This window comes from Seriola aureovittata, chromosome 20, assembly GCF_021018895.1.
Source record: "Seriola aureovittata isolate HTS-2021-v1 ecotype China chromosome 20, ASM2101889v1, whole genome shotgun sequence".
NCBI classification, from domain to species: Eukaryota; Metazoa; Chordata; class Actinopteri; order Carangiformes; family Carangidae; genus Seriola; species Seriola aureovittata.
Genome location: NC_079383.1, coordinates 19,416,736 through 19,441,802, shown reverse-complemented (window position 1 = coordinate 19,441,802; position 25,067 = coordinate 19,416,736). Strand labels below are relative to the sequence as shown.

The 25,067-nt window shown below is 41.5% G+C and overlaps 1 protein-coding gene across 7 annotated transcripts in view; it reads left to right on the top strand.

The window, feature by feature from the left end:
• LOC130161530 (dipeptidyl aminopeptidase-like protein 6) overlaps window positions 1-25,067 on the top strand; it is a 201,905-nt gene that overhangs the window by 116,930 nt on the left and 59,908 nt on the right. For all 7 annotated transcript variants that reach the window (XM_056364889.1, XM_056364892.1, XM_056364891.1 and 4 more), the window contains one exon: window positions 20,521-20,635. In XM_056364889.1, the coding sequence (XP_056220864.1) occupies window positions 20,521-20,635 (115 nt within the window). The remainder of the gene's footprint in view (window positions 1-20,520; window positions 20,636-25,067) is intronic.

Genomic DNA, 25,067 nt, shown 5'->3' with positions numbered 1-25,067 from the left:
AACCTCTTTTGTATTCAGAGTTGTTGAGAACCAGGCATTTTGTTGTTGGTGTGGAAAATATGATGCAGGGTTTCAAGACACTCTAACTAGTCATTTCTAACACGCATCACATGGACGCTTGATAACAATAACAATTTCTCATGTTCATACTACGTGGAAAAACTTTTCATTCTGTGATATTTTGTGTGAACAATTTTTTTTTTTTTTTTGCCACTTCTCTGAAATGAAGCAACGCAATAGAGGCTATATATGTTATAACTCTATCAAGCTTCCCAGCAAGTATTAGAGCTCACTCTAACCCACGGATGTACCGAGCCAGCACTATGTTCTCATTTGATGATAAGCCCCTGCAGTGCAGAAAGTCAGTCTCCTCTTCGTCCACCCCACATATCAGAACAGGGTCACTGCTTTACTGCCTGGGGATTCTTATTGGACAATAATAGTGTCTGAGATACCCAGCAGGTGCCTGAATAAACCCTCTAATAGAGCAATTATTCTCAAACAAAAGGTCACCTCAGGCGTGACAACAGGCCCGGAAATCAATAAAGCTCCCAATTACGACCGGAGCACCGGGCCTATATTTGGTCTCCGGCCGCCAGCCATCCAGGAGAAGATCAGATTTCAAGGCAACCTCATTCCCTCAGTACGTCTTTGAGATTAAGTTACCAAATTTTACTGCACGAGTCGTCCCCCCCCCCTTAAAAATGCATAAATGACCCTCTTCTGAAGTGGTCCCCTTGATAGCAGACACCCAGGGAGTCATGTGGCCTTCCTTGTCTTACCTCGCATAAAAGCTTACAACTCCTCATCCTTCAATAGGAATATTTAAAGCGTTTGAGTAATGAAAGCTGCTGCGAAAACTTAAAATGTTTGTTTTCTTGTTGTCAGAAAAGATCTACCAAGTTCAAACTAGAAATTGATGTTGAAAGTGGATGATGAGCTCTTTGATGGCGCGCAATGGCAGTTGGAAAAGACTGTTTTTCCTGTGGGTTTTTTCTGTTTGTTTTTTTTCTCGCAAAACGCTGTGTGTATGAATGAACGCCCTGAAACACAAAACACCATCAACTATGTTCCTGTGACTAAATTATCACTCTCAGGGCCATTTTGAGGAGTCTCCCACTTTATTACACACAATTTCCCCAGCAAGTTTTTTTTTTCTGAACAACCACGGGATCCTGATGGTAGCACAAGGTGTATTGTCTGCACTGACCGGAGAGTGGACATGATACATCTCCTCGGCTGCCTGAGCATATCACAGTGTGTGTGTGTGATTCTGAGCAGCTGGATGTAATGTACCCCGCACCCCACCCCCACCCCTATTCCCCCCTCTCTCCCTCCTATTGTGGGGGTTACATTGATTCAGAGAGAATGGTTTGTGGGCTGGCTGGTTGAACAAGCTATTAGAGTTCAGTACAAACCTTTTCATTCAAGGTCACGACTAAACCAAATTTGCACTGGACTAAATAAGAAGAAGTGCTGCACCTACTCCAGGGATATGTCACATGGCTACACGATCATTATATTGGTAACCAGCATGAAACAGCCAAAAAAACAAAATGCATTATATATTTTAAAGTGCTTTTCTGTATCAGTACTCATTCTTCAATGTTGAGGGATCTACATCGTCATTGCTTACACTTTCAAAAATCCAGTAAATGGCTATCTGGCAGAGGCATTATCCGTCTTTATTAGATTGATGGGGCGGCGCGGTGGAGCAGCAGTTAGCACGGTTCCAACCTGTCGGCCGGCTGGGGCCTTTCTATGTTGAGTTGTAGCATGTTCCTCCTGGTACTCCGGCTTCCTCCCACACTCCAAAGGTTATTTGTCCAAAGGTTAACTGGAGACACTAAATTGCTTGTTTCTTAAGCATGGGTGGTTGTTTGTCTCTGTGATAGACCCCGCCCTTGCCCAATATCAGCTGGGATTTGCACCGGTGCGCCGGAGATTGATGTCGTCTTTTGTGTGTAGAGAAATTATTAAATTGTTCATCTCAGGCAGTAATCTTGACAACTTTCCAATAAGTCGTCAGCTGGCCCGTGTGCTCCCAGAGATGGGGAGAGTGGATTTAAAAGTTCACAAGTACATTTCGCTAACAAGGATGTGTGTTATTTTCTGATGACGCTTGTCACAGTGGCGCTCAAAGGCGTCAAACGCTTCATTCCTTCATAGCTGTCTGCAATCAGACTTCATCATGGCCGACAGCAGGCAATAACATTTTCAGCTCCTTGTTGTTTGGTTTATAGCCGCTCCCGACTTAATGAAGAGAAATGAAAATGAAAAGAATTTCACCATAAATATGCATCGCATCTAATTGTGACATCTTGCCAGTTTTTCACAATAGCTAATTAAGCAGCTCTGCTAAGCCTATTTTGAATGAAGATCTGAGGGTTTGTTTACTTTTAGAACAAGGATGCGAACATTGGTAAAGATTTTTGGACTAATTTTACCTGACAGTGATGACTCATACAAAATATAATCAACAAAATGAAGTTGTTATTTGCAAATCTATGGTTTGGGTTTAATTTAAATCAACACACCTCATTTTAATTACGACTTCCGTTTTGTAAGTTTTGAACTGTGCTATGGAGTCTGGCATAATGAGATGACAAATTGACAGAGCGGCGTCGATAGCTTTACCCTCTCATAATTGACATAGACTATTGACTTTAGTGCAAGAGGCATTCCGCATGAACAAAAACCTTGTTAACCATTTTTTTTTTCTTCTGTGCATATTGACATCAGCAATACGCACGAGTGCAATCCCCACCGGCTTCAATGTGATTGAACGCCAAACCTGACGTACCTCGCCGATCGTGCTCTCAGGAGGGGTGGAGGAGGAGGAGGAGGAGGAGAGTCACGCAGCCCAACCCAATGACACTTTTTTATCTCTTACAATACATTCTTGAGGTTAGGTTATGATATTTGCCTCTTCAGTCTGTGTTAGAGAGTAAGAAATGATTCTTTAACATGATAGAGTCTTATTCCTCTCAATAGCCTATTTATATGAGCATTTTCTGAACTTCCACCCCTATGGTTAAGGCTAAAGAAAGACTGACTTCAAGGTTCAGAAAAACAAGACATGATCCATAGTTTCTGTGTCAAAGTTACACACTTTTTACATCCAGCCATGACCTCCTTAAGACTTTTTGCAGCAGGAGGTTACTTCTCAGAAGGAATTTAAATGTAGGTTGTTTTGAAGGTGCTGTTCAGCAAAACATATTCACTTCATTTCTGAGTGTTAGATTAGAAGATTGATACCTCCCTCATCTCTGTGCATGAAAGTTCGAGCCGAATACACTTAGCTTAGCATAAAGCCTGGAACCAGGGGGAAAGCTAGCTAGCCTTGCTATGTATGCTAAATACACCTACCAACACCTTTAAAGTTGACTGACACTGAAATCTGTAAAGAAACCAAAGTGTTTTGGTGTTAGTGACAATTGTGCGTGTGATGCTAAGCTACCAGCGACACTATCAACAGAAGTACTCGGCAGGTGGATTAACTATTAGTCAAGAAATAGTAATAGTTAGCACTGCAACAATTAGTTGATTAATTGATTAGTCGGTCGACAGGAGAATAATCAATTTTTATAATACATTAATCAGATTTATATCATATTAAACTGCATATGTTCAGGTTTTGGACTGTTGGTCATACATTTTTTTGACATTTAATAGACTAGATGACCAATTAACCATTAGTTGCAACCATGGTAACAGTACGTGTTGAGGCTAAGCTAGGCAGATGTAGTTGTGTAGCACATTTCATAGCAGTGAAAGCCCTTTACAGAGGACAAGCAAAAGCAAGTAAGGGGAATTAGAACAATCGAAGCACACAGAATGAAAGTGGTAATAAAACGTAAAAAGAAAAATCTAGGCTAATTGCCTTTCGCCTCAAGTTCAATATTTAACACAGATTTAGCATCTGTAGCATTGATTTCCTCATCTAACTCTGAATATTTCCCAAAATGGTAAGCTATTTCTTGAAGTGTAAACTCAGATGACCACTGCCTTTGTTTGTAAGGTGAGACCGGTGTTACGTAAAGCTTCAGAGCCGGTAACGGTGTGAGCTTCCTGTTACTTATTGACGGCCACATTATCTTCATTATAAAGAGATTGACCACCGGTTCAGTCTCTCCGTTCAGATCTGATGCACCCGCGGAGGCTAATGCACACATTTCTCTTCTCTTCGACACTCTCGCAGGAGACACACCATCGACCTTTCTTTCCACTGTAGCTTGACAAGAGAGCAAACTGCTCTCTGCTTGACAGAGAGGAGAGCACTTTCTCTGGGCTATTTTCAGGTGTAGGCAGCAGTAAGGTAGAAGCAAGAGGGAGGAGAGAGGGAAAGAAAGAAAGGAGGGGAGAGAATGCATGTTTTTCTTTATTGAAAAATCAATTGAGCCTTCCACCTGATTCCTCATGATATTAAATTTAAAAAGAGAATGCTGCATCACACCTATAAAACAATGTAGTGGTGAGGGTTTAATAGTACCTCATGTGTTTGTGTGTGTTTATGTTTGATTGTGTAGCTTCAACCTTGAAATACATGTCGCCAATTATACGAATGATGCTTCTTTTAAAATATAATTTTTCCATGAGGCAGAGAACAAAATCAAAGTGAAGCTGAACTTGAGGCACACAAGCATGTGAATGTGTGTATATGTTGTATTTGTGCAACTGGCACTGTCATCCGTCTGCATCTGGTCACGTCCACTGCTTCACTGACAGTCCTCGAGCCACTGCATCAGGGCTCATTAGCTGTGGCCCACTAAGCATGTCCGTCAGAGCCGGCCGCCGCCTCCGTCTCCTCCATCGCTGCGTCTATTTTGGTGCACCTGAGGATTCGTTCGGGATCACCGACTGCTTCATTGGTGGTTGTTGTTTGAGAATTATCCTTATTTTAGTGCTTTCTCCTTGCCGGTAATTGTCTGCTCGGCAACTGAAGTGCCAGGCTCAAATTGAAATGTCAAGCTTTGTATCTGATAAGACGGTGTGAGGAGACTCCATGGAAGAGCGTTAAGCCGTATTGATGGGAGTGGCTGAGCTGTTGAAACCGTATGATTCTTATGACTGCATGTAATTATCGTCAGTAGTATGATAGACTATTGGATGGCGATCATGAAATGAATGGAAAGCAAATGGTCCTCTGACTGTCAGACATATATCACTATCTTTTCAATAAGCTACCCCCTTCATAGTTTTGTTTTTAATATATGCACTTTTTCCGATGCATGCTTCAGCTTACGCATGGAGGAAAACACCAAGCTGTGCAGTTACAGGGCTTGTTTTATCTGATTGATAGCAAAACATGTATTTTAATAATGAATGGCTGGAAGACAGAATCTCATCTGATAGGTTGATTAACGTAAATGGGCACATTAAGACCTGCTTTTATCATTTTTTTTATTTTCCTAATTTTTCAACCTGCCTGTAAATCAAAGAGACAAGTTTTGCTATTGGCTTTCGTTGTATGTTGCAGAATTTCAGCTGATCCGTTAAAATGAAAACTTTTATTAGAATTGTTTCTTAATGCCCAACACTGAAGACCATATCACATTACTTTAGCGACTGGTTTCCAACTGTCTGTATAGTTAGTGATATGCTATTTAACCAGATTGACACCTACACTCGGTCACTAGAGCTGAACAGTACAGTTCAACACACTGAGGCTGAACTGCAGTGAGCAGAAGCAGTCAGGGGTCAAGTGCCTTTTCTCTCACTTTCTTCATTGGAGTTTTTAAAGGTGACAAGGTCATTTTTTATTCACTGTCCATATCCTGTTTTGGCCGCCGGTCTGAGGTTTAAGACAGCAAATAGTTAGTATCTGAAAATGCAGTTGATTCAAATCATCATTCAGACCACGTTTTTTTTTTTTGGGGTTGTTTGCTTGCACTGACAGATCTCTGTCAATAAAATCTGTTCAAAACACACCCACACAGTCGTGATGAAGTGTTATACTCATAATTAAAAAATACCAATTTGCAACTTTAATTGTTCCCATTTCATAACAAATACTTAAGCTTTGAAGTGATGCCTTAAATCAGCATGATGCTCCCTGTGGACTTGAATTGTGGCTTTAAAAAAAAAATACCACAAAACATCCACAAAAAAACCAACATCTCAGAGCACCTGCTGCAGCATAATCTGCTTCTCTGCTGCTTAAACATATTTTTTTGCTAAGAAAATGGATACATTTATCACTTGTTTCTTTGAGCTGTGCAAAGCTTCCATGGGTCAGAACCACACTGACCTAGCTCAGTCATTGGCTGGCCTATTTGCTTTTACGCTGGTTTGAAGTCCAGTTGTAGTTTACTAATGATCTCCAGACAATAGCAAACAAAACACCCGGCCAAGAGCGGCTCATTAATACTGCCAGATTGAATTTCAGTTCATTTCTATTTATCTTCACTGTCAGACTTCTGCCACATTTTGTATCCAGGAGCGCAGCGGCCTCCCCACCTGCGTGAGGATCCAGACAGCAGCGTATTTAGAAATATTTTTTTCGCAACTGGAACATACAGAGCAAACAGGTGCGACGGAGGATTCGATTCTGCTGCAGGAGCGCTTCGAGAACTTTATGTGGATGGTTTTTTTTTTTTCCTGTGTGAAAACATATCATTACTGCAATCCTTTCTAACTGCTGTGAATCCAAACTGACTATACACTCTGTTCTCTGTGAAGAGGCAAACTACAGACTTTGTACAGCGACCTTTCAAGTCTACACAGGGTGAGTGTTTCAAACTCGCAGCGGGGATATCTTTCCCGTAAAACACAGCCTTTTCATTATTTGTACAATGCTCCAGGAGGATCAAAAGAGGCTTATCAGGAGAGAAAAAACAGCTTTAGAGGAATTTTGTATGTGGCAGGAAGAAAAGATTTGTAGATTTAAAGTTACACTGCATGACTTGTCGCCTTGTGGCAGCAGTAAGTGTGGTGGTAGTTGTGCTCTCAGGGCCACCCCCCACCCCCCACCCACCCTCCCTCAGTTGGTCAGGTTCATGCCCGGAAAACCCAATGAGCTGTCTACCTTCAAACAGCATGTATCCTGAGACTGAGGGAAGCAGCAGCTATAAAACCTCCACAGGTACTGAGGCGGCAGACAGATCCCACTTCTACCTTCCTCCACTGTCCACCGTCCACTATTTCCACACTTGTTGTTTTTCTTATTTATTTTTCTTTTGGTTGACGCAGATGACCCAGGCATTCACTGACCGTGTCTAGACCGAATGGTTCATGTCTAAGAGCGTCTTTAATGTTGCTGATCCATGAGCTTTTTGCATTTTAAAGTTATAATCCTTTGAATTTTTATGAAATCAAACCCCATTTAAACTATTGTTTTATTTTCTCAGCAGAAGCCTCTCAGTATATTAACATTTTGTAATTATCTTTCTGTATAGTAGTTGTCATTGTTAGTGCACCACACTGAATTCAGAGTGTCTATAGGGATTCACAGGAATGATCCAGCATCACTGTGACTGTCATTTCATCTCCTCACTGTTTACTGTTTCACAGCCGTGTCAGAGCTGGATTAAATTGGCACTAATGCACTAAGTAATCATAAGTGTAATGAGTAATGTAACTGAGCTCAGTGAGACTCCAGTGTAACTGGATGTATGACCAATTTAGTGTTTGAAAAGTGCACACATTCATAACACTTCTCAGTGACACCTCAATAGGTCACACTGCTCATATATTCATACAGAAGACATACTGGTTTTATTAGATGATATTTGTACATTGCGCTGAGCTTAGCAGCCCCCCTTGGGCACGTATCTCGTGAACTGGGAACCTGTCACAGTTGGATTTATCCACAAAGAGAAGACCCCACTAAACCAATAAATCTCCATGGATACATGAATTAATACACCTTTACAAAACCATCGCAAGTTATTGCAAATAGAATCACACACTGTAAAAACTCTGTTACATTAATACAAAAAAAAGTGAATGGATGTTTATTAGTGGTGCTAACAGCGTTGGAAGAAATGTGGTATTTTAAACAGCAGCATTTTTTTATCCAAGTTTCGTCTCCTGCTTATTTTACATCATCCAAACAGCAAACAGTCAACATTTTCCATAGGGACTATTTCTTTGGTAGCAAAAAAGAAAATAGATCCTGTGCAAACACAGTAAGGTGTGTGGATTATCCAGAGAAACAGGGACACAATTTTTTGACTTTGTTGCCGTTGTTACTGAATTTTCGACCCATACCGAGTCTGACAGTAATCACGCGTCCTGTAGGTGAACTCTAATGATCCGTGAATGAGGAGCCTTTTTACCAGTCTGCTATGACCTGAAATGGGCACAAAAAGGACACACATGCTCTCAGACTAATGTGCTTTCAGACAACATCAGACACTCTGTGGCGGCCACAGTGGCGTCATCTCAGCAGTGGCTGATGATCAGATGATATTTGTTTGTCTCTGTTACAGAAGAACTGACCTGGCCTTGTGTCGGTTATATTCGTTCACAGCTAACGCCCTCCTGGGCCGTTATGACGCCACATGCAGTTACTAGGCAGTTGGTGATGCAAGTGCTGCAAACATACAGTAATGTACCTCAATGCAGGAACGTGGCAATGAGTCATATACACAAATTAGCTCAGTTCAGTCGTACTGCATGTACAAAAGGTTGTACTTATTTGCTGCAGGAGACTGTAATCACAGCTCCACTGATAGCCTGTTATGGAAAAACCATATGAAGTCCATCTCAGTCACACCTGTAGTAAACATATGCTTCGTCCAGCACTTAGAACTGCCTTGAATAAGTAATATGAAGCTATATGGTGACTCTTGGATTGTGAATGATGAGCACTAAAACCCTAACCACTACTTTATTAAATAAACACAGTACTTATAAATCTGTTAAATCGCTCAGTGGCTTCTCTGACATGCAAAGCACGCGCTCCCATTTTCATGAACAATTGTGCTGTAGCAGTAGCAACAGGTGGCCAGATAGAGGGTAAGCGGTGAATTATTTCTGCACCTTTTGACAGCGTTGCCGCGGAAACCCAATGAGAGGCCGCACAAACAAAACTAGATTGATAGATGGAAATGCCCTGTGTACACACCGCCGTACCCACGGGATTCGTAACAGAATTTTGATATATTATTCTGAATGATTTTTTTTTTTTTTTGTTGAGTCCCCTGGGCCTCTACAGAGAGCTCTCTGAGAGTATTTGAGCATCCAGCACGCAGTCACTGGGGCGCTGTGGTGTTCATAATACATTAAAGTAGCCATCAATGTCCTGCCTCTTCTGTCTCTCACAGCAACAGTGACTGCGTTTGCAAGTGAAGTGACTTCTTTAAGCAGCCGCAGGAGAGAAACCAGGTGATTTAAAAAAAAAAATAATCATTTCAGAAAATGAAAAGACGGCTCTTAAATATCACATTTTTCATCAGAAGAGTACTTCAGCTAAATATTATACCAATGATAAGACACTGGAAGTCTATTCTTTCTACATGAATGTTCATATTTTGTTGGAGACGGCGATAAAAAAAATAAAAATAAAAAAAAACAGCAGGCCAGAATACATTAGCCTGGGTAAACATCAACAGGAGCAGCAGCCTCTTTTTATTAGACCCCTGCGCCTGGAAGCAGTGGGTTGTGGGGCATTTCATTTCCAGGAAGCGAGTGCGTCTGCCGGTTCATATTGTTTCCATGACGGCAATTTATTTCGCTGGAGTGGCACTACGAGTGCGCGTTATGGAATGAAGGCTGATAGATAAGAACAATGGGGAAGATACTTTTCAATTCTTAATGTTCCTGAGAGATGCGGCGCGCACTGGCACTGCCGCCCGGCCGCAGTGAATACCAATCGCTCTCGAGTGTGGGCCGAGGGGACGTGCAGTGCTCTGCAGTGAAATCTTCCCACCCGACTTTCTCTCTGCCCCCAACCCCCCCCCGCTGCCCTCCCGCCCCCCCTCTGGTTTTCTGTATTCTCCCCAACTCTCCTTCCCCACAGTGACTCAGATGACTTTCTTAGTTAGTTTGCAGCTGGAGTGGTTCCAATCAAAATGCTTTACAGGCTGCTTGATAATGTCAAGTAAGTCTGAGGTGCAAACATGCGTCTCATAAAAAATGAATTTGGTGCTGGTTTGTTTGGTTGTAAATACTGAGACTGTCCTCATCAAGAAAAAGTCATTTTTTTCAGGCAAGCAGCACATTGTGACCTTGACTTTTCTTCTTGAACAGCTGTAAAACATATAAAGCCTACCATACACACACACATACACTCCATCTCGTACAGTTTTTTTTCTCAAGGATTTAGTCAAGACTGGGAATCTTGCACGGTCACTATTTGCAAGACTAGATTCCTTTAAGTTTATTTCCCATCATGCTCCTGGTGGAAATTTACAGGATTTTTTTTTTTTTTTTTTTTTTTTTTTTGCTCTTTAAAATTTTATCATTGTTGAAAAATAAAATGAATATTTTTGTGATGGTCATATGGGTTTTGACAGGTGCTTGCAGACTACCTTATTTGTTGTTTAGGGATGAGATTTATATTATTGTTTGTGTCGTAGTTTTTATTGCTGATTTTAATTTTGATTTTTTTGTTATTTATTTTTGGTATCTACTTTGCTTATTTATTAATTTCATTTTGTCTCCATTTGACAGAGGAGACAGACAAGAATCATGGGTACAGAGAGAAGGAGATCACATGCAACAAACACTCCCTGCCAGAATTAAACCAGGAAAGCTACCGCACTTTCATTTAGTAATTTCTGGGCGGGATCCATTCTTTAGAAGCTGGTCATTTATGTGTCCAGTCCTCACTGGATAATTGATGAACCCTCAGCCATCCTGTGGTGCATACATGTAGATTGAACGAGTGAGCGTTAGTTTTTCACGTTGGGTTCTTGTGGTTTCTTTTGTTTTGTTTTTTGAGCACCCACTCGACTGCTGCGGCAGCCACGGCACATTCTTTGTACAACTTAGCTGAAGTTGACAGAAAAAATTACAGAACATTAAATTGTGTGTTACATTCTGTGTCAATAGGAATTAATGAATATATGACTTGCAGTCGGCAGCCCGGCCAAACAGAGAAAAAAATAACGAGCTGATCTGACTGTGAGGCAGGTTCTCCTCTAAGTGTTAGATTAACTCTGCAGAATGGTGACTTGTGCAAACAAAAGCCTTTTACACATATTTAATGTAACTTAAGGTTTCTAAAGTCTATTGAGACTGAAAGAACTGTGGAAGTAATACTATTGACTTGAGCTCCACAGCTTATTTTAGACGTTGTCACTGACAGAGGTCTGCGACCTGCCAGTCGGGTCAGTACATCACACATTTGCACACAAAGGTACGGCTTCAGATACTTGGCTAATGATGTGCCGGAAGATTTCCCGGTGAATAGACATCTGTTATTAAAGCAGCAGAAACGTAACACTCAGAAGAATGACCACACAGCTCCTTCATTTATTACCTGCAGCATAGTCTAAGCAGATCTTCGCCTCCACTAGAAGTAATTTATCTCCGGTGTGTATTCGTGGCACTGGTGAGGTATAGAGATGAAGGTAAATCTTTGATTCAGCTGAGCCACTGTAACATTTTTCTGGATACATTTTTGCCTCCCTTGACAGACGCGTCGACACACACACACACCCACACACACCCACACACACACACACACACACACACACACACACACACTGCCACAGGAGAAGTGATGAAATGAGGAGAAACTCTGCCTTGTACTCTGAATTGTTCTTGTTTCCTAAAGAAGACTTGTGTGTTGAGACTGACAAAATAGGAGAAAAAAAACAAAAAATAAAACATTTGCCTTCATGCATTATACATGAGAGGCAAGCAGGAAACTCTTTTCTCTTATGTGTGTGTGTGCGTGTGCATGTGCGTGCGTGCGTGCGCCTCATCACTTGTTTAGCCATGTCATGATGCATGTTCACCAAGCAGAGAAGCTGTAACTGTTGGGGGACGCTCACATATGAAAACCCTAATCAATCTTGCTGTTTCCATAGTGACAAGGGAAAATAATACAGAGTAGATGTTTAATTGCCTCTACAGAATGTGCACTTACATGTAAATGGGCATTTCGTCTGAGGCTGCAGCAGGAAATCATATGTGAAGTACATATATTGTTAGTTGTGGGGCTGGTGATGCACTCCTGGGTTTTGTTGGGTCGTTGTGCATCAGATTCAGGTTCAGGAGGCCTTTTCATCACATGCAAATCATGCCAGCGTGTGCATTGTGCATCACAAGAAACATTCCCACAGGTTCATTTCCACCTTGTTACAGCGGCTCGGTGCCATACACACTGACTCATCTGGCACAGGCAGTGGGTAGTCTGTGTTATTGTACGGAGATGTGATTTAGTGCAAACTCTGCAGAGAGAGGTCAGCTGGCGGTGGTGCCCTCCTAGCATCTCTCTAATGGACTGGAAGAGATTCACTCGCAAATCAAACAAACGAGGCAGAAGACACTCAAGAACAACACGTACACACACACACACACACACACACACACACATACACACACGTTGACCAGCTGAAAATTAGTTCTCCTGTTGCGAGTAACAAACAAGACAGCTTGTTTATGTACAGCCGCTATCGCCGCGCCTCGTTGTATGACAACAACAAGATTGTTCAAATGGGATTGGATGCATTCGCGTGGCATTGATGTTCTCTGACCTGTGAAGCACTGAGCTCTGGAAACGGGCATTTGATGTGGAGTCCTTTCTTTCTTTCAAAAGTCTGATCAAGAAAAAGGCATGAAAAAAAAAAAACAGAATCCATGTGTACTTAAAACCACTTAAAAAATAGCAGAGGATTTGGATTTGAGATTAATCTGTTCATATTTTTGCAGAAATGAAGTCCATTTGAGGCGGATGAAAGAAGCGGGGATTCAGAATCCCTCTATTTGAGGATTAGAATCACATCTTTGCACCGTTAAAATGGGCAGAAATGACACCTTTTTACTGCTTTATTCATGTGGAGATGGATATTATAGTGTGAAATTCAATGCAGTAATTAAAACTATAGTCATCAGGCTCAAACATCATGAATATTTATGAAATGTCTTTTATAAAAAACAACTATCAAAAAAATATTACATATATGTATCTGTCTCTTTTTAATGTACAGTAATCTACACTTAATTCAGCAGCAGAGTTTTGCTTGTTTTAAATAACTTTAGTGTTTTTTATTTTTAATGTGTCTCTCAAACCTCGTGTCACATCGTTCATCCTTCAGCTGCTCCCTCATTTGAAGTATATATATGAAGGATAAAAGTGGCGACTTAAATGCTTAATGATAAACGTGTCCCGGCGGCGGCGGCTATCAGCTCCTGCTGCGACCCGCTGCTTCAGACAGCATCAGACCTTTTCCCGTGCTGAGGGTTGTTTCTCCGAATCGTTTGATGATGATTCGCACCTGTTGTTGAACGGTCTGTCGTCCCCCCCCCCCCCGAGGTTAAAGGTTTGATCCACTTCATTGCCAGCTTGTGTCTGTGAAGTGTCAGCGAGCGAGCCCTGCACACCTCCGGCTGCTTGTCTGGGTCCCTCTCTGTAAATGCATGAATTAAAAGTATTTCATATCAAAGTTAAATGCTGTTTGACTCATTTCATCCTGTTGCTATAGTGCATTTGCTGCAGTCTGTTGTTAGTAGTATTCCCTCTCTGCATCCTTTCTATAGGTTCTCAGTATCTCCTTTCCTCTGCATCGCTAATAGCATTGCGTCATCAGTGTATTAAGGTGCATGCCTAATGACAATGTGGTATTTTTGGCAACACTATTAACTTTCTGCATTGTATAATTAAACAGATGAAAATATGCGTGAAAGTGCAGAAGATATGCACACACACACACACACACACACACACACACACACAGGCCCTTAGATGACAGACACCCTGCATGCTGTAAAGCTTTAGTGTGTTCATTGAGGATCTGAATTAATGACCTGTACCATCTCTAATGCTGGAGCCTGGAGGCATTATCATTTTATCTAGTGGGAGAATACATGGAGCCCACACATGCGCACAAGATGTTATAGTTTAACGTATTAAAGCACCAAAAGGAGATGGGCCAAGGCTTCATCTCGGGTTTAGCATCCCATAAATCTATCATTAATGGAGCAGTTACTCACGTGGTACAGCCTTTCCCATGGCCAAAAAAATCTCTCTTTTCACTCAGACTTCAATTTGTTTTGCTTTTGTTTTGCCATCATGTCAGTTCATTTTGAAATAGTACAAGTTAAAATGGATTTGTAATGCACAATTCCATGTAGATAAAGAAACAAAACACACACACAAAAAAAAGGAAGATTGGTGTTGTTGTTGTAAACCTCAAATCAGAAGCCTGGCTGTTACAGGCTTTACTGCCATATTTAGAACAAGCTGTGGGAATTTGAAATTGATAGCAGCCGTGTGATCAACTCCGGTGGTGCTGCAGTGTGGCGCAACAGTGCAACATGACTTCACGCATGTTTCCACGTAGGTCGCGGTGCAAGCAGCACGTCAGCAGAGCAGCAGCAGCTTCGGTCGTCTGTTTGGGTCTATGTAGGATGCGTTCAGGCACAGTGCCAAGCGTAGGTCACCAGCGTTTTAGCAGCACTCAGAACCCAACGCTCAATAACTACAGCTAAGTAAAATGAAAGGGAATAAACTTTCGACCCAAAGTGAAAGGTAATGTTGAAAGTTATTGTAAATAGCAGTAAAGCAGCCAAAAGAAAACAGAACATAGTGATCCTTATATTGTTGTTTGGAGAGGTTTGGATATAAAGATAGAGGTTTTTGGACACGTGCTTACCCAAATTGATATTCCCTCATTTTATGGTTGTTACTATCTCCAAGAGATTATTTCTTGTTAAAAAAAGAAAAGAAAAAGATATTATTCCTTAAAAAATGTAAATTATGTTTTAGTCATTTTGGAGATGTACACAGTTTACTAATTGTCTTGCAAAATGTCACTTTTTACATGTGTATATATATATATATACATATACATATACATGTGTGTGTGTGTGTGTGTGTGTGTGTATATATCAAGCTGAAATTTGGAACCAGGACTTTTTTTTTGTTTGTTTTTTTGTCATTAAAACTTTTATTCATTTAACATGACTTTAATTGACTTAAAATTCAAAATTCAGTAGGTGAAAAAATGAAGTGTGTTTTTGTTGTTTTAAGTGTGTGTGTGTGGGGTCAGAGATGAAGCTTTCAACCAGAGTAGGCAGTTTTCATCCTGGTGTTTGTGATACTTTTTAAACTCAATTCTCAAATCAGTGTTTGTGAAGTGGATTATTTTTGTTGGTCCTTGTTGAGACAACAGCTGCTGCATTTTTTTAACAAGTGAGCGAAAAGGACATTGCAGTAATTCATCCTGCTGATGACAAATTTACAGACAAGTGTTTATGAAGAGAAAGCACAACATTTGTTTAAAAGCTCCCTGCTGCTGGTGTGTGGATAGAACTTCAACATGAATAACAACTCGTAGATTCTCGACCTGGTCAGTGGTGCTGAAGGACCGCACGACGGAAAGACCCGCCGCCTCTGAGCCTTGATTCCAACACCGGGGTTCAAAGGAGATAAAAGCCAAGTGCACTGCAGATCTAAGAGTTCTCGTGCTTGTTGCGACTTTTGTAGTTGTGTACTTTGAAAGAAACATTGGCGTAGTGTCAAGTCTTACACTCCCAGGGCCAAATCAACACTGATGATGCCTGTGCTTGCTCCGCAGATTTAAACATGACAGCTGCTGAGAAACTAGAAAACACCAGGATCTTGTTTTTATTCGAGTTTGGGCCTGGATCCATCTACACTGTCCCATACTTTTTTCTTGTTTTTTCTGTCATGTTTTGGTCACGCTTCAAGATGCCCTGTCAGTGAATTCTCCTCCAGCCTTCTGTGTTATTTATTTACTGCTGCTGCAAGACTCTGATGTCTGTCTCCTCTTGCTTTGTTTTATACCTCGTCTCTCTTCCGCCATCGTCACTTGTAATCACCCTGTCATTTACTGCAGTGCATAAGGTCTAGCTAATTTGTCCAATCATTATTATAATTACAGATGACAGAGGCATGATTGGGAAGGTTAGGGAAGGTTTTCAGTCTGTGTCTGCACCCTTTACCCAGGCTGAATAAGTGATCTTTCTCTCGGAGCCTAGTCAGGAAAGAAGTGACTCAAATCCCTGGTGGGGGGGTGGGGGGGTTTCTGTCCTGTTTCTGTCCTCTTTTTTTTTTTGATGGTTAAATTGTTGGGTGTCCTCATGCTCAACCCCCGGCAAAGGTATGGATCCTCTCAAGGATGCTGCTCATTCTCTTCCGAGAGGGAGCTTCGGAGAATTCTTATGTTTTTGGATAGCTTCTGAGTGTCAACATGTTCCCACAGAGATGTTGATCTATATGGAAATGCTGTTTGACATTGACTTTTTAGTCAGTGTAACGAGGTGATAGAGCTTTCAGCGTGCCGGATATTACTGTAGCAGAACGTGGAGAGGAAGTAAGGGAAGCAATTTCAGCTGCAGCTCCTGTCCACTGTTTGTTGTGTCTGTTGGCTCGCTCTGGCAGAGCTGAGCATTTACTGGGACAGTCCACTGAACTCTCCTACTACCTATTTCCTCCAGACAGGTGAGAGCTGAGAGCATGGACTTTTCTTGTCTCTCTTGTCTGTCTAGCAAAGTAGAAAGGTCACTAATTTTTGATAAAAAAAAAAAAAAAAAAAGTTTTTCCTCCCCCCACCGACGCTCCGAAAAAGGTTGACTGAATTTGAAGATAAATTTGCCAGCTGGAAATGAGTTGTTGGTCCGAGTTACACTGCGTGATTTGATGCCTCACTGAGCACCTGCGTCGCTTCTTGTATAACAGATAATGGAACAAAATTGCGCGGATGTTTTGATGAGACCTTTACCGTTACCAAAATCGCTTTTGCTGCACAGCGTGTCATGCTGAAATCCCAACGAGCAAGAGGTTTGCTTTAGTTTAGGTCTGTGTACAGTCTGCATTTCTGAAAGTGCACACACACACACACACACACACACACACACACAGATAAGATTGTTGAATTTAAGACGCTGTGATGGAATCACGCCCAGCCTTAGATTGCGTTATCTACAGTGCAGAGCCATTTGCATAGAACACATCATAAACAGTCATTGCTCAGCATTGCGTGAGGATTTCCGTCTTCTCTTTTATTGTGCTTTACACAGATTGAGCACCCCCATTATTGCACGTAAGCAGTTGCTCTCTATAGAGTGTTTTTTCTGCCACCATCTTCCATTCTGTGAATCCCACTCAGTCACATAGTGCATCAACAACAACAATCAGCAGCGGGCTTCATACCACTCTCATGAAAATCTCCAGAAGGATTTGCAGTTCTGCTGGGGGAAAAAAAAGAAAATATAATAAGAAAGATTTTTTTCCACAGTGATGCTTCAGCACAGAATCGGAGAAAACAAATCACATTGTAGACTGTCGCCCTATCGCCCACATCATTGTGTTTTGTCAGTGGATCTGTTATAGATCTGTTCATTTGTGCAAAACTCCAACCCTGTCACTTCTTTCATATTAGAGCTTCAGCTGCTCAATTTGATTCTGGACCCATAAGAAAGTTTACTTATTGTTGAGCTTTAGTAGAGTAAAAAGCATATTTTGTTGTCACTCTGCCATGGCCTATTTATCATTTACCAAGAGTAAAGTTTGTGATCATTATCAAGCCAGTGTCTGTCTATACAAGGATGCCTAGTTTATTGTCTGGATCCACGGCTCTGGTAGTAAAAGATCCTTTTAATTTTCTGCATAGAAAAATGTCAGGTGACTCACCAGTTATCAGCTCGACAGGAAGCTCTCGCGTCTGAATCTATACTGAACAGCTGTTGGAAAAAATATGTGGTTCTTTGATAAGAAGTCAAAGGCAGACAAACCTGTGTACATGAGACATTAAAGAGGGAAGTTAAGACTCCCATGGAGCATTTCAGCAAGAAGAATCCAGTTTTTTATGCTGTATCCTCTGATAAAAACCTTGCAAAAAATCTGGATAAATCATTATATTCACCCCTCAGCCTACAAACGGAATAGACCTATTTCAGCAACATGTGAATGTCTTGTGGTGTCCTTCCTTGTGGCTGTTGAAGCTCTATAATATGGCCATACAGCTGACTAACTGGTTCCTGTTTTAATGAATGTGGGTAATGGGCAGTCTAGTAAATAGCCCTGATTACTCTTATCTGCGGGCTAATGATGTCTTGGGCTATTTTCAATTAAGGTGGAAGCGAGGTCACAAAAAGGTTTGCTTCATAGCTCAGCCATTCAGCTTCATTAAAGCCTTAGCATGTATTCATTAACGCCCCTGCCACAGGTCCCCGAAGCACATGCTCTGCCTCGCTCCTTTTATCCTCCATAAACTAATTAAGAACTTATTAATCCTCCACTAACAGTTTGGGCTTTGGACCCTTTCTGCAGAGTCCCTCTTGATTGTGGTTCTGGCGCTGGTTTATCCATGTGCTCGCCAGAACAGTCAGAGCTGAGGTGGGAAACTTCCAGGGATGCTTTGTCTGTAAAGACACGCATTAAGCCATGGCTTTTTTTTTTTTTCACTGGCTGCTTTATTAGCTGAAATGCTTCAACTGCGTCACCAGAATATAAGATTAGAAAGATCTAATAAGAGGTGCACAATCGCTGACTGGGGGAGGAAATTAAGTTCTGAACTGAACTCACTGTCATGTTCATGAAACCAGTTTGAGATAACTTTGGCTTTGTGAGACCATGCTGGGAGTAAACATGAGAAGATGGTAAATTGTAAAGTAAAGCACACGTTCAGCAACAGGGTGTTTCTGTCTGCAGAGCTGTTGCTCACTGCTCACTTTTAGTTTTTCACACTTCTCTGAGCAAAACTCTAGAGACTGAAAATCCCAGGAGATCAGCGCTTTCAGAAATACTCCAAAACCAGTCTGGCACCAATAATCATGCCACAGCCAAAACCACTTTCTCCTTTCTAATGTATGGTTTGAATATTATCTGAAGCTCCTGAGCTGTAGCCTCCCTGCATGATCTTATTCACTGCACTGCTGCCATGTGATTGGCTGATTGGATAATTGCATGAATAAGCAGGTGTTCCTAATTAAAGAGCTTGGTGAGTGTATATGTGGTTGTGTCCTGTATGTTGTGGAGTGAATTTTAAGATTTAATGATTACTTTTAAATGTACAGTAATTAATTTTCTTTATACTGACACCAAATAGAATGTATTTATGTTAGGGAAAAGGTGTTTCTCAAAATGACCAACCCATGATACCTAGAGGTTGTTTTCAGCTACAGCAGGCAGCTGTTTTCAGTGAAAAAGTTCTGATAAACCGACTGTATGCTAGCTATCGACAAAAGCTAGAGAAGAAATATAACCACCTAGAAGCTAAAGACCTGGATGTTTTTCTCAGGACTTTGTGGAAGCGGCTATAGCAGCTAAAGAGCTGAGTAGAGTCAGTATTGGTCTAATATTGGAAATAGTTTGCTAACAGTTGTTTGCTAACACCTGGTAACTTAGGTGAGGGGCCTAGAGGTAGACTGCACGTGCTAACAAGCTAGCTAGATGTGCCTTTTCTCATGCGGTTGTTGTAAAACACCAAATTTAAAACTGCTAAATTAATTATTCATTATCATTAATATGATAACAACTAAAGAGGCTAGAGTTATTTAATTTTAGATAAAGAAAGATGCAGAACCTCAGCAGTAAATGTTGCTGTCAAATAGCTGTAAATTAAGGAGTGGCTGAGTACATCTATAGCTCTAAACTGGAAGTTTGGAGGACATCCAGTCATCCATAGCTGCTGACTGGGCTGTCTTGTTACCATAATAATGTGCGAAAACTGTGTGCTCATTTAATTTTTTTTTTTGCTGAACCTAGCCACCTGCTGCACATCACCGTGTGTCAAATGCATATTCCCAGCACATTATTTGATTTGGGCATGAACATGGAGCTTAAAGCTGCTTTCCCCCTATTGTTCTCATGATATATCTTGCAGTAATACTTTGTCATAGCCATATTCATTCTTTAAAATACACTTTAACTGCAACAACTTAATTTGTTGTCAGACAAAAAAAACTAAAAAGCCTCAAGGTTGCTCATAACTCTCATAACTCTGACTCATTTTCCCAACTCCAAAGCTTCTCCCTGCTCTGTTGTCAAGTGTGCAATTCACCAACGTGTCGTGGGCTCCATTTTTATCTGTCACATTCGTTTGCGGATGATGGCCGCCTATGCTCGGCTCATTAAGAATTCTCCCCCTCCTCCTCCTGCTGCTGCTGGCATGTCTCCTTGAGAGCCGAGAGGCTGCGACTCTGGCTCACGTTTGTCCTTGACTGACACCTCCCATCTTTTTCTTCTCATGAGTTTGCCATTTATACTTCCTGTGATTTCTTTTGCTTCTTATTCATGTCCCACACATTGTTCTTTTCAATTTTTCTGTCATTTTGACCTCATTTCTTCTCCACAAATTGTGCTCTGATTCCCTCTCACGATAGTCTTTTTACTGTTTCTGACCATGTCTTTTCTCTCCTCCTCTCTGTCTCTCTCTGTAGGAGCTGGTGGGCAGTAACCCTCCGCAGAGGAACTGGAAGGGAATAGCGATCGCCCTTCTTGTCATTCTGGTCATTTGCTCGCTGATCGTCACCTCCGTCATCCTGTTGACACCAGGTACACGGCGCAGGATCGGCGGGAGGGGGGGGAGGGGAGGGAGGGACCACAACATCATACACCACATATCGCTCTGTTTACACAGCTATTATTATGCACAGACATGCCCATTAGCTTTCATTATCAATCTCACCAAAAACAATGCAAAGAATAATGTGTATGAGTGTGTGTGTGTGTGTGTGTGTCCTTGTGTGTGGTCCATGCTCTCATGCAATATTTGCAGTGTCACCCACAGTAATGTCATAGTTAACTTCCACATGGGCACTCCTGCCGTAACGACCACATTTAGTGAAGGTCAGTAAACATCATTGAAGTCAGCTTGCGCAACATTGCTTTCTTCATAAATGCAGTCCCCATCTGTCTCCCTCACTTAGTCCCTCTCTTCCTTGTTCACACACATTTTGGACTTCTGCATTTTCCTTTGTTATTTTAAGGCGTCTGAGTTTTAATCTCAGAGTGACCTTCAGGCTTTCTGTTTGCAGATTCACATGAAAGTTTAATCAATAGGTCATCTGTTTAGAGGTCCTTGATGTGGTTTTATGCGCTGTCAGGGCCAAATCAGTCAATGCGCCTAGAAATGTGTGTGCACTGTAATTCAGTGACAAAGACAGTAATCACTGCGCCTTGTTTATGATTTCCTGTCGCAGACAATTACATGTAATGTTAGCTAAGATGCCAGGGCGTGGTGGGGAAGACGGGTCAGCGATTATAACAGAAATTCAAGGTTGTGTTTTTCTACATAATCCTGAGAGATTTAGACAGGTGTCAGAGCAAAAATACCACCGGCAAAGACCTTAGTGCAGTAGCAGGTGTCAAAGCAGCAAGGCCTAAAACGCCTTGTCACCTCCCGGCTGTGACCTGTTCCTGTTCCCGGGGTGTTTGTTATGGACTTGGATGAGCTTGAGCTGTTTAATGTGCCACTTCCAAACAAGGCGGGCCAGCGGGAGTCAGGCGGAAAGTGTAGACCGGGCAGGTGGTGTCTCCAGCTTGTACCTCGCGCTAATCTATCCCCTCCCTGCGTCAGCTCTGTGTGCTCAAGCAGAACTACTGTTCCGCACCGAGGCTCGACACAAGCCGGATCCTCGCTGCAACTCTGAGGTCTCCAGCAGACTGTCCGTTAAAGTGGAGTGTTTTTAGAGGATATTTGGTATTTTAGGGGCTTTTGGGATATTAAAATATGCTCTGACTGCACAAAATCCACTTCTGAAAGTTGCTGCGGATTAATTAGGTGTCTTGAGCAGCTGAGATGAGCTTCAGGATGCTGCAGCTCTATAAATCATTCCTCAAGGACAGTGGTTTGTTTGTGCAAAGACAGTTTATTTTACTCCGTCTTGGGGTTATCGTATTTGGGATGGACTGTTAATTGAATCCCTGGATTCAAGTCGAATATATTTTTTGTACTGTAAGTTCACCCTTAAATAATCCTGTGCCATTGTGTGTCTTGAATTTTAACTTGGACTTTAAGTTTTGAGTGATTATAATTTCTTTTCACAGAAATGAAGAACCTGAAATTTGTTAATAATTTGAATTTAACTTTCAGTGTTCCAGATTTCCTTCAACTAAGACACATTTGTTTGTGTACTTTTGGTCTGTAGTTTTGGTCTGTAGACCCCTCAGCTCCAATGAAAGGAAGTCTTAAGAAAATTCATTTAATCTCTTTCTTAATGAGAGTAAAATGAGAAGATTGTTATCACTTTCATGTCCGTAAACTAAATATGAAGCTACCGGTTAGCTTAGCTTAGCATAAAGACTGGTAACAGGGGAAACAGCTAGCCCGGCCCTGTCTAAAAGTAACAGAATCCCCCAACCAGCATCCCTAAAGGTCACAAATGAACACGTTATATGTTGTGTGTTTAATATGTAGAAAAACTGAAGTGGCTCCTATAGCTGATTATTAATGCTCGTGGTCTGGGATCAGATTTTTGCAGCTCTGCACCGGACAAATCTGACACCCACTCCCATTTCATTTGAACTTCTCTTTCAAGATCAGTTTCTTTCCATTCCTCCCACAACTGCTTCACTTTTCATGCGTACAACGTGGTCAGACGGCACATTGTATGAACCTGTTGGTTTTAAGACATAATGGGTATTGAATCCCTCTGAGGAAAATGTACACAGTCGGAGCAATATTCACTTCGACAATGCTGTGGTTTGTCATAGCCTAGGTATTAAGATGACACGAAACCACAGAAAATGGCATTGTATTTCACAGGCTACTGATGATCATCTCCTGAGATACAGGCTGTGGCTTTCTGTTCTGTATTGCCCTAATGTCGTCTATTCCGGCTCCTGTCTGTGGAGAAATTGCTATCTCTGCCTCTTAAGAAGAATTCCTCCTTGTATGATTGTGAACAAAATAGTGAGTGTGTCGAGAAGGCCTTGATTCACCGGTACTGATATCACAACTACATTCTTACCACTGATTTATTTTTTTTTTTGTAGCTGAAAAATGCTGTATTATCAAAACCTCTGCTGTAGCTGCTGTAAATCAGGCCAAAACATCTTATCAGGGCAGTTTTGTTACTATGATTTTTAAATGTATTTGTTTTAAGAATGTTTTAGATCTTGAAACAGTTGATTTAAAATAAAATAAAAAAACCTTTGCACTTGCCTTTAAGAAATAAGACTTTAAGGGCTTAGTTACATACGAACATGAATGTTTTTGCAGTGCAAATGAGCCCAGGGGTGCAAGGTACATCAATAATGTTGTGTAACAGAGTTGAGGTGCTTTACGGAGGATTTTCCCATTAAAATGCTAACTACAGCAGCCACTCAGAATAACTTATTTTACTGAAATTACACTTCAAGGGCAAACATTTTGGGAACAAAGCCCCCACCACCACTCAGAGCTGCAAGCTGTAGCAACACAGCTTATGTGAGGAGTTATGAGATAGCGTGTTGTTTCCACTCAGTTAGGAGGGTTGGTTGATGGATGTTCCCCTGCCAGACAGGCCAGCCACTTTCTAACTGCTCCCGACAAACACTTTGCTCTCACACATGTGCACACACTTTCTCACACACACACACACACACACACACACACACACATGCACAGAGTCTCCTTTTCCCTCTCTGACAAACCTGCATCTGCTGTAACTGATAGCTCCATATTATTAAGAGGTTGCTCTGTTCTCTACATCAATACAACTGGGTCAGATGTTCACTATTGGCAACTGTGTATTCGTCACACTGAGGGATGTCAGGCTGACTGACAGAGTGACAGCTAACTGAGACGACTGTGGGAGGATCGCGCGCCACATTAATTTGGCGCAGCTAAATGCAAACACTCATAGAGTATCGCATTAAAGCAGCACTCAAGTTACTGGGTTACGTCGCCCTTATGGGGCAACCAAAAAACTGCGACTTTAGGGGTGTTCAACACTGGAACAGCATTTATACATAATTACCACCAGTTTAGATTCGTATTGTAATTATGATCACACTTGGGATATTAAAGATATAAAGATTTCCCATCGTCTGCATGTAGCTTCGACTCTGTGGCATCCCACCCACCTTTATTTCTGTATTGACAGACTGGGGCTTAGACTAGGTTTTAAAAATATTCAGGTCAATAGCCCCCCAATGCACCGTTCACCGCTCTGTTTATTGTTCAGTTATCTTTTTTTTTTTATAAATACTGCCTCCCACCATGAAGGTGTAACTGCTGTTTGGTTCAAGGTCTTCTTCTTACTGTCAGCAATAAAAGTCTGGGGGAGAAATGAAGCCTTTATGTGTTTATTACTTTATTGCCCTTTTATGTAGTAAAAATTAAACATGTTGAGTCTAAAAATGCTGGAATCAGCTCATAAAATACCCAGCGTGTTTTTAATTGTAAGCTCCATGTAGGTCGCTACGACCCCAAATTCAATGACGGTAACCGTTGCCTCAACAGCTGAAGGCGAACTCACTCACTGGCCTCTGCTGGATTTGACTTATAGCTGCTTTAAAGGTCTCATATTTTACATTTTTCAGATGTTTAATTTGAAGTTTTGATATCCATAACAAGATATATTTGTGGTTTAAAGTAGTTTTACATCTCCTCTCTCAGGCTTTTCTCTGGAGCTCTAGCAACAGCAGGTTACTGAGCCAATCAGGAGAGAGGCGCAGAGTCTCTCCCCTGATTGGCTGACTTTTTTCTGAGTGATCCAAATTTCAGGTAAACATTGAGAGAAACCAAATCCTGGGAGGTTGGATGGTGTGTCCAGGTGGCCGGGGCTTGGGGCATGGCTGAGAGCGGGGAGCGCTTTGTTGTGACATCACAATGTTACAGAAGTCTTGACGGCTAATTTAAGGGTTCAGTTTCTGAATACAGGCTGTGTGCATTTCTCTGTAGACTGAGTGATTTGATACCCTCACGGTATTAATAGAAAACCTAACCTGCTTTATAATAAAAAAAAGGCATGCAAATTTCATTTTATACAGTATGGGGCAT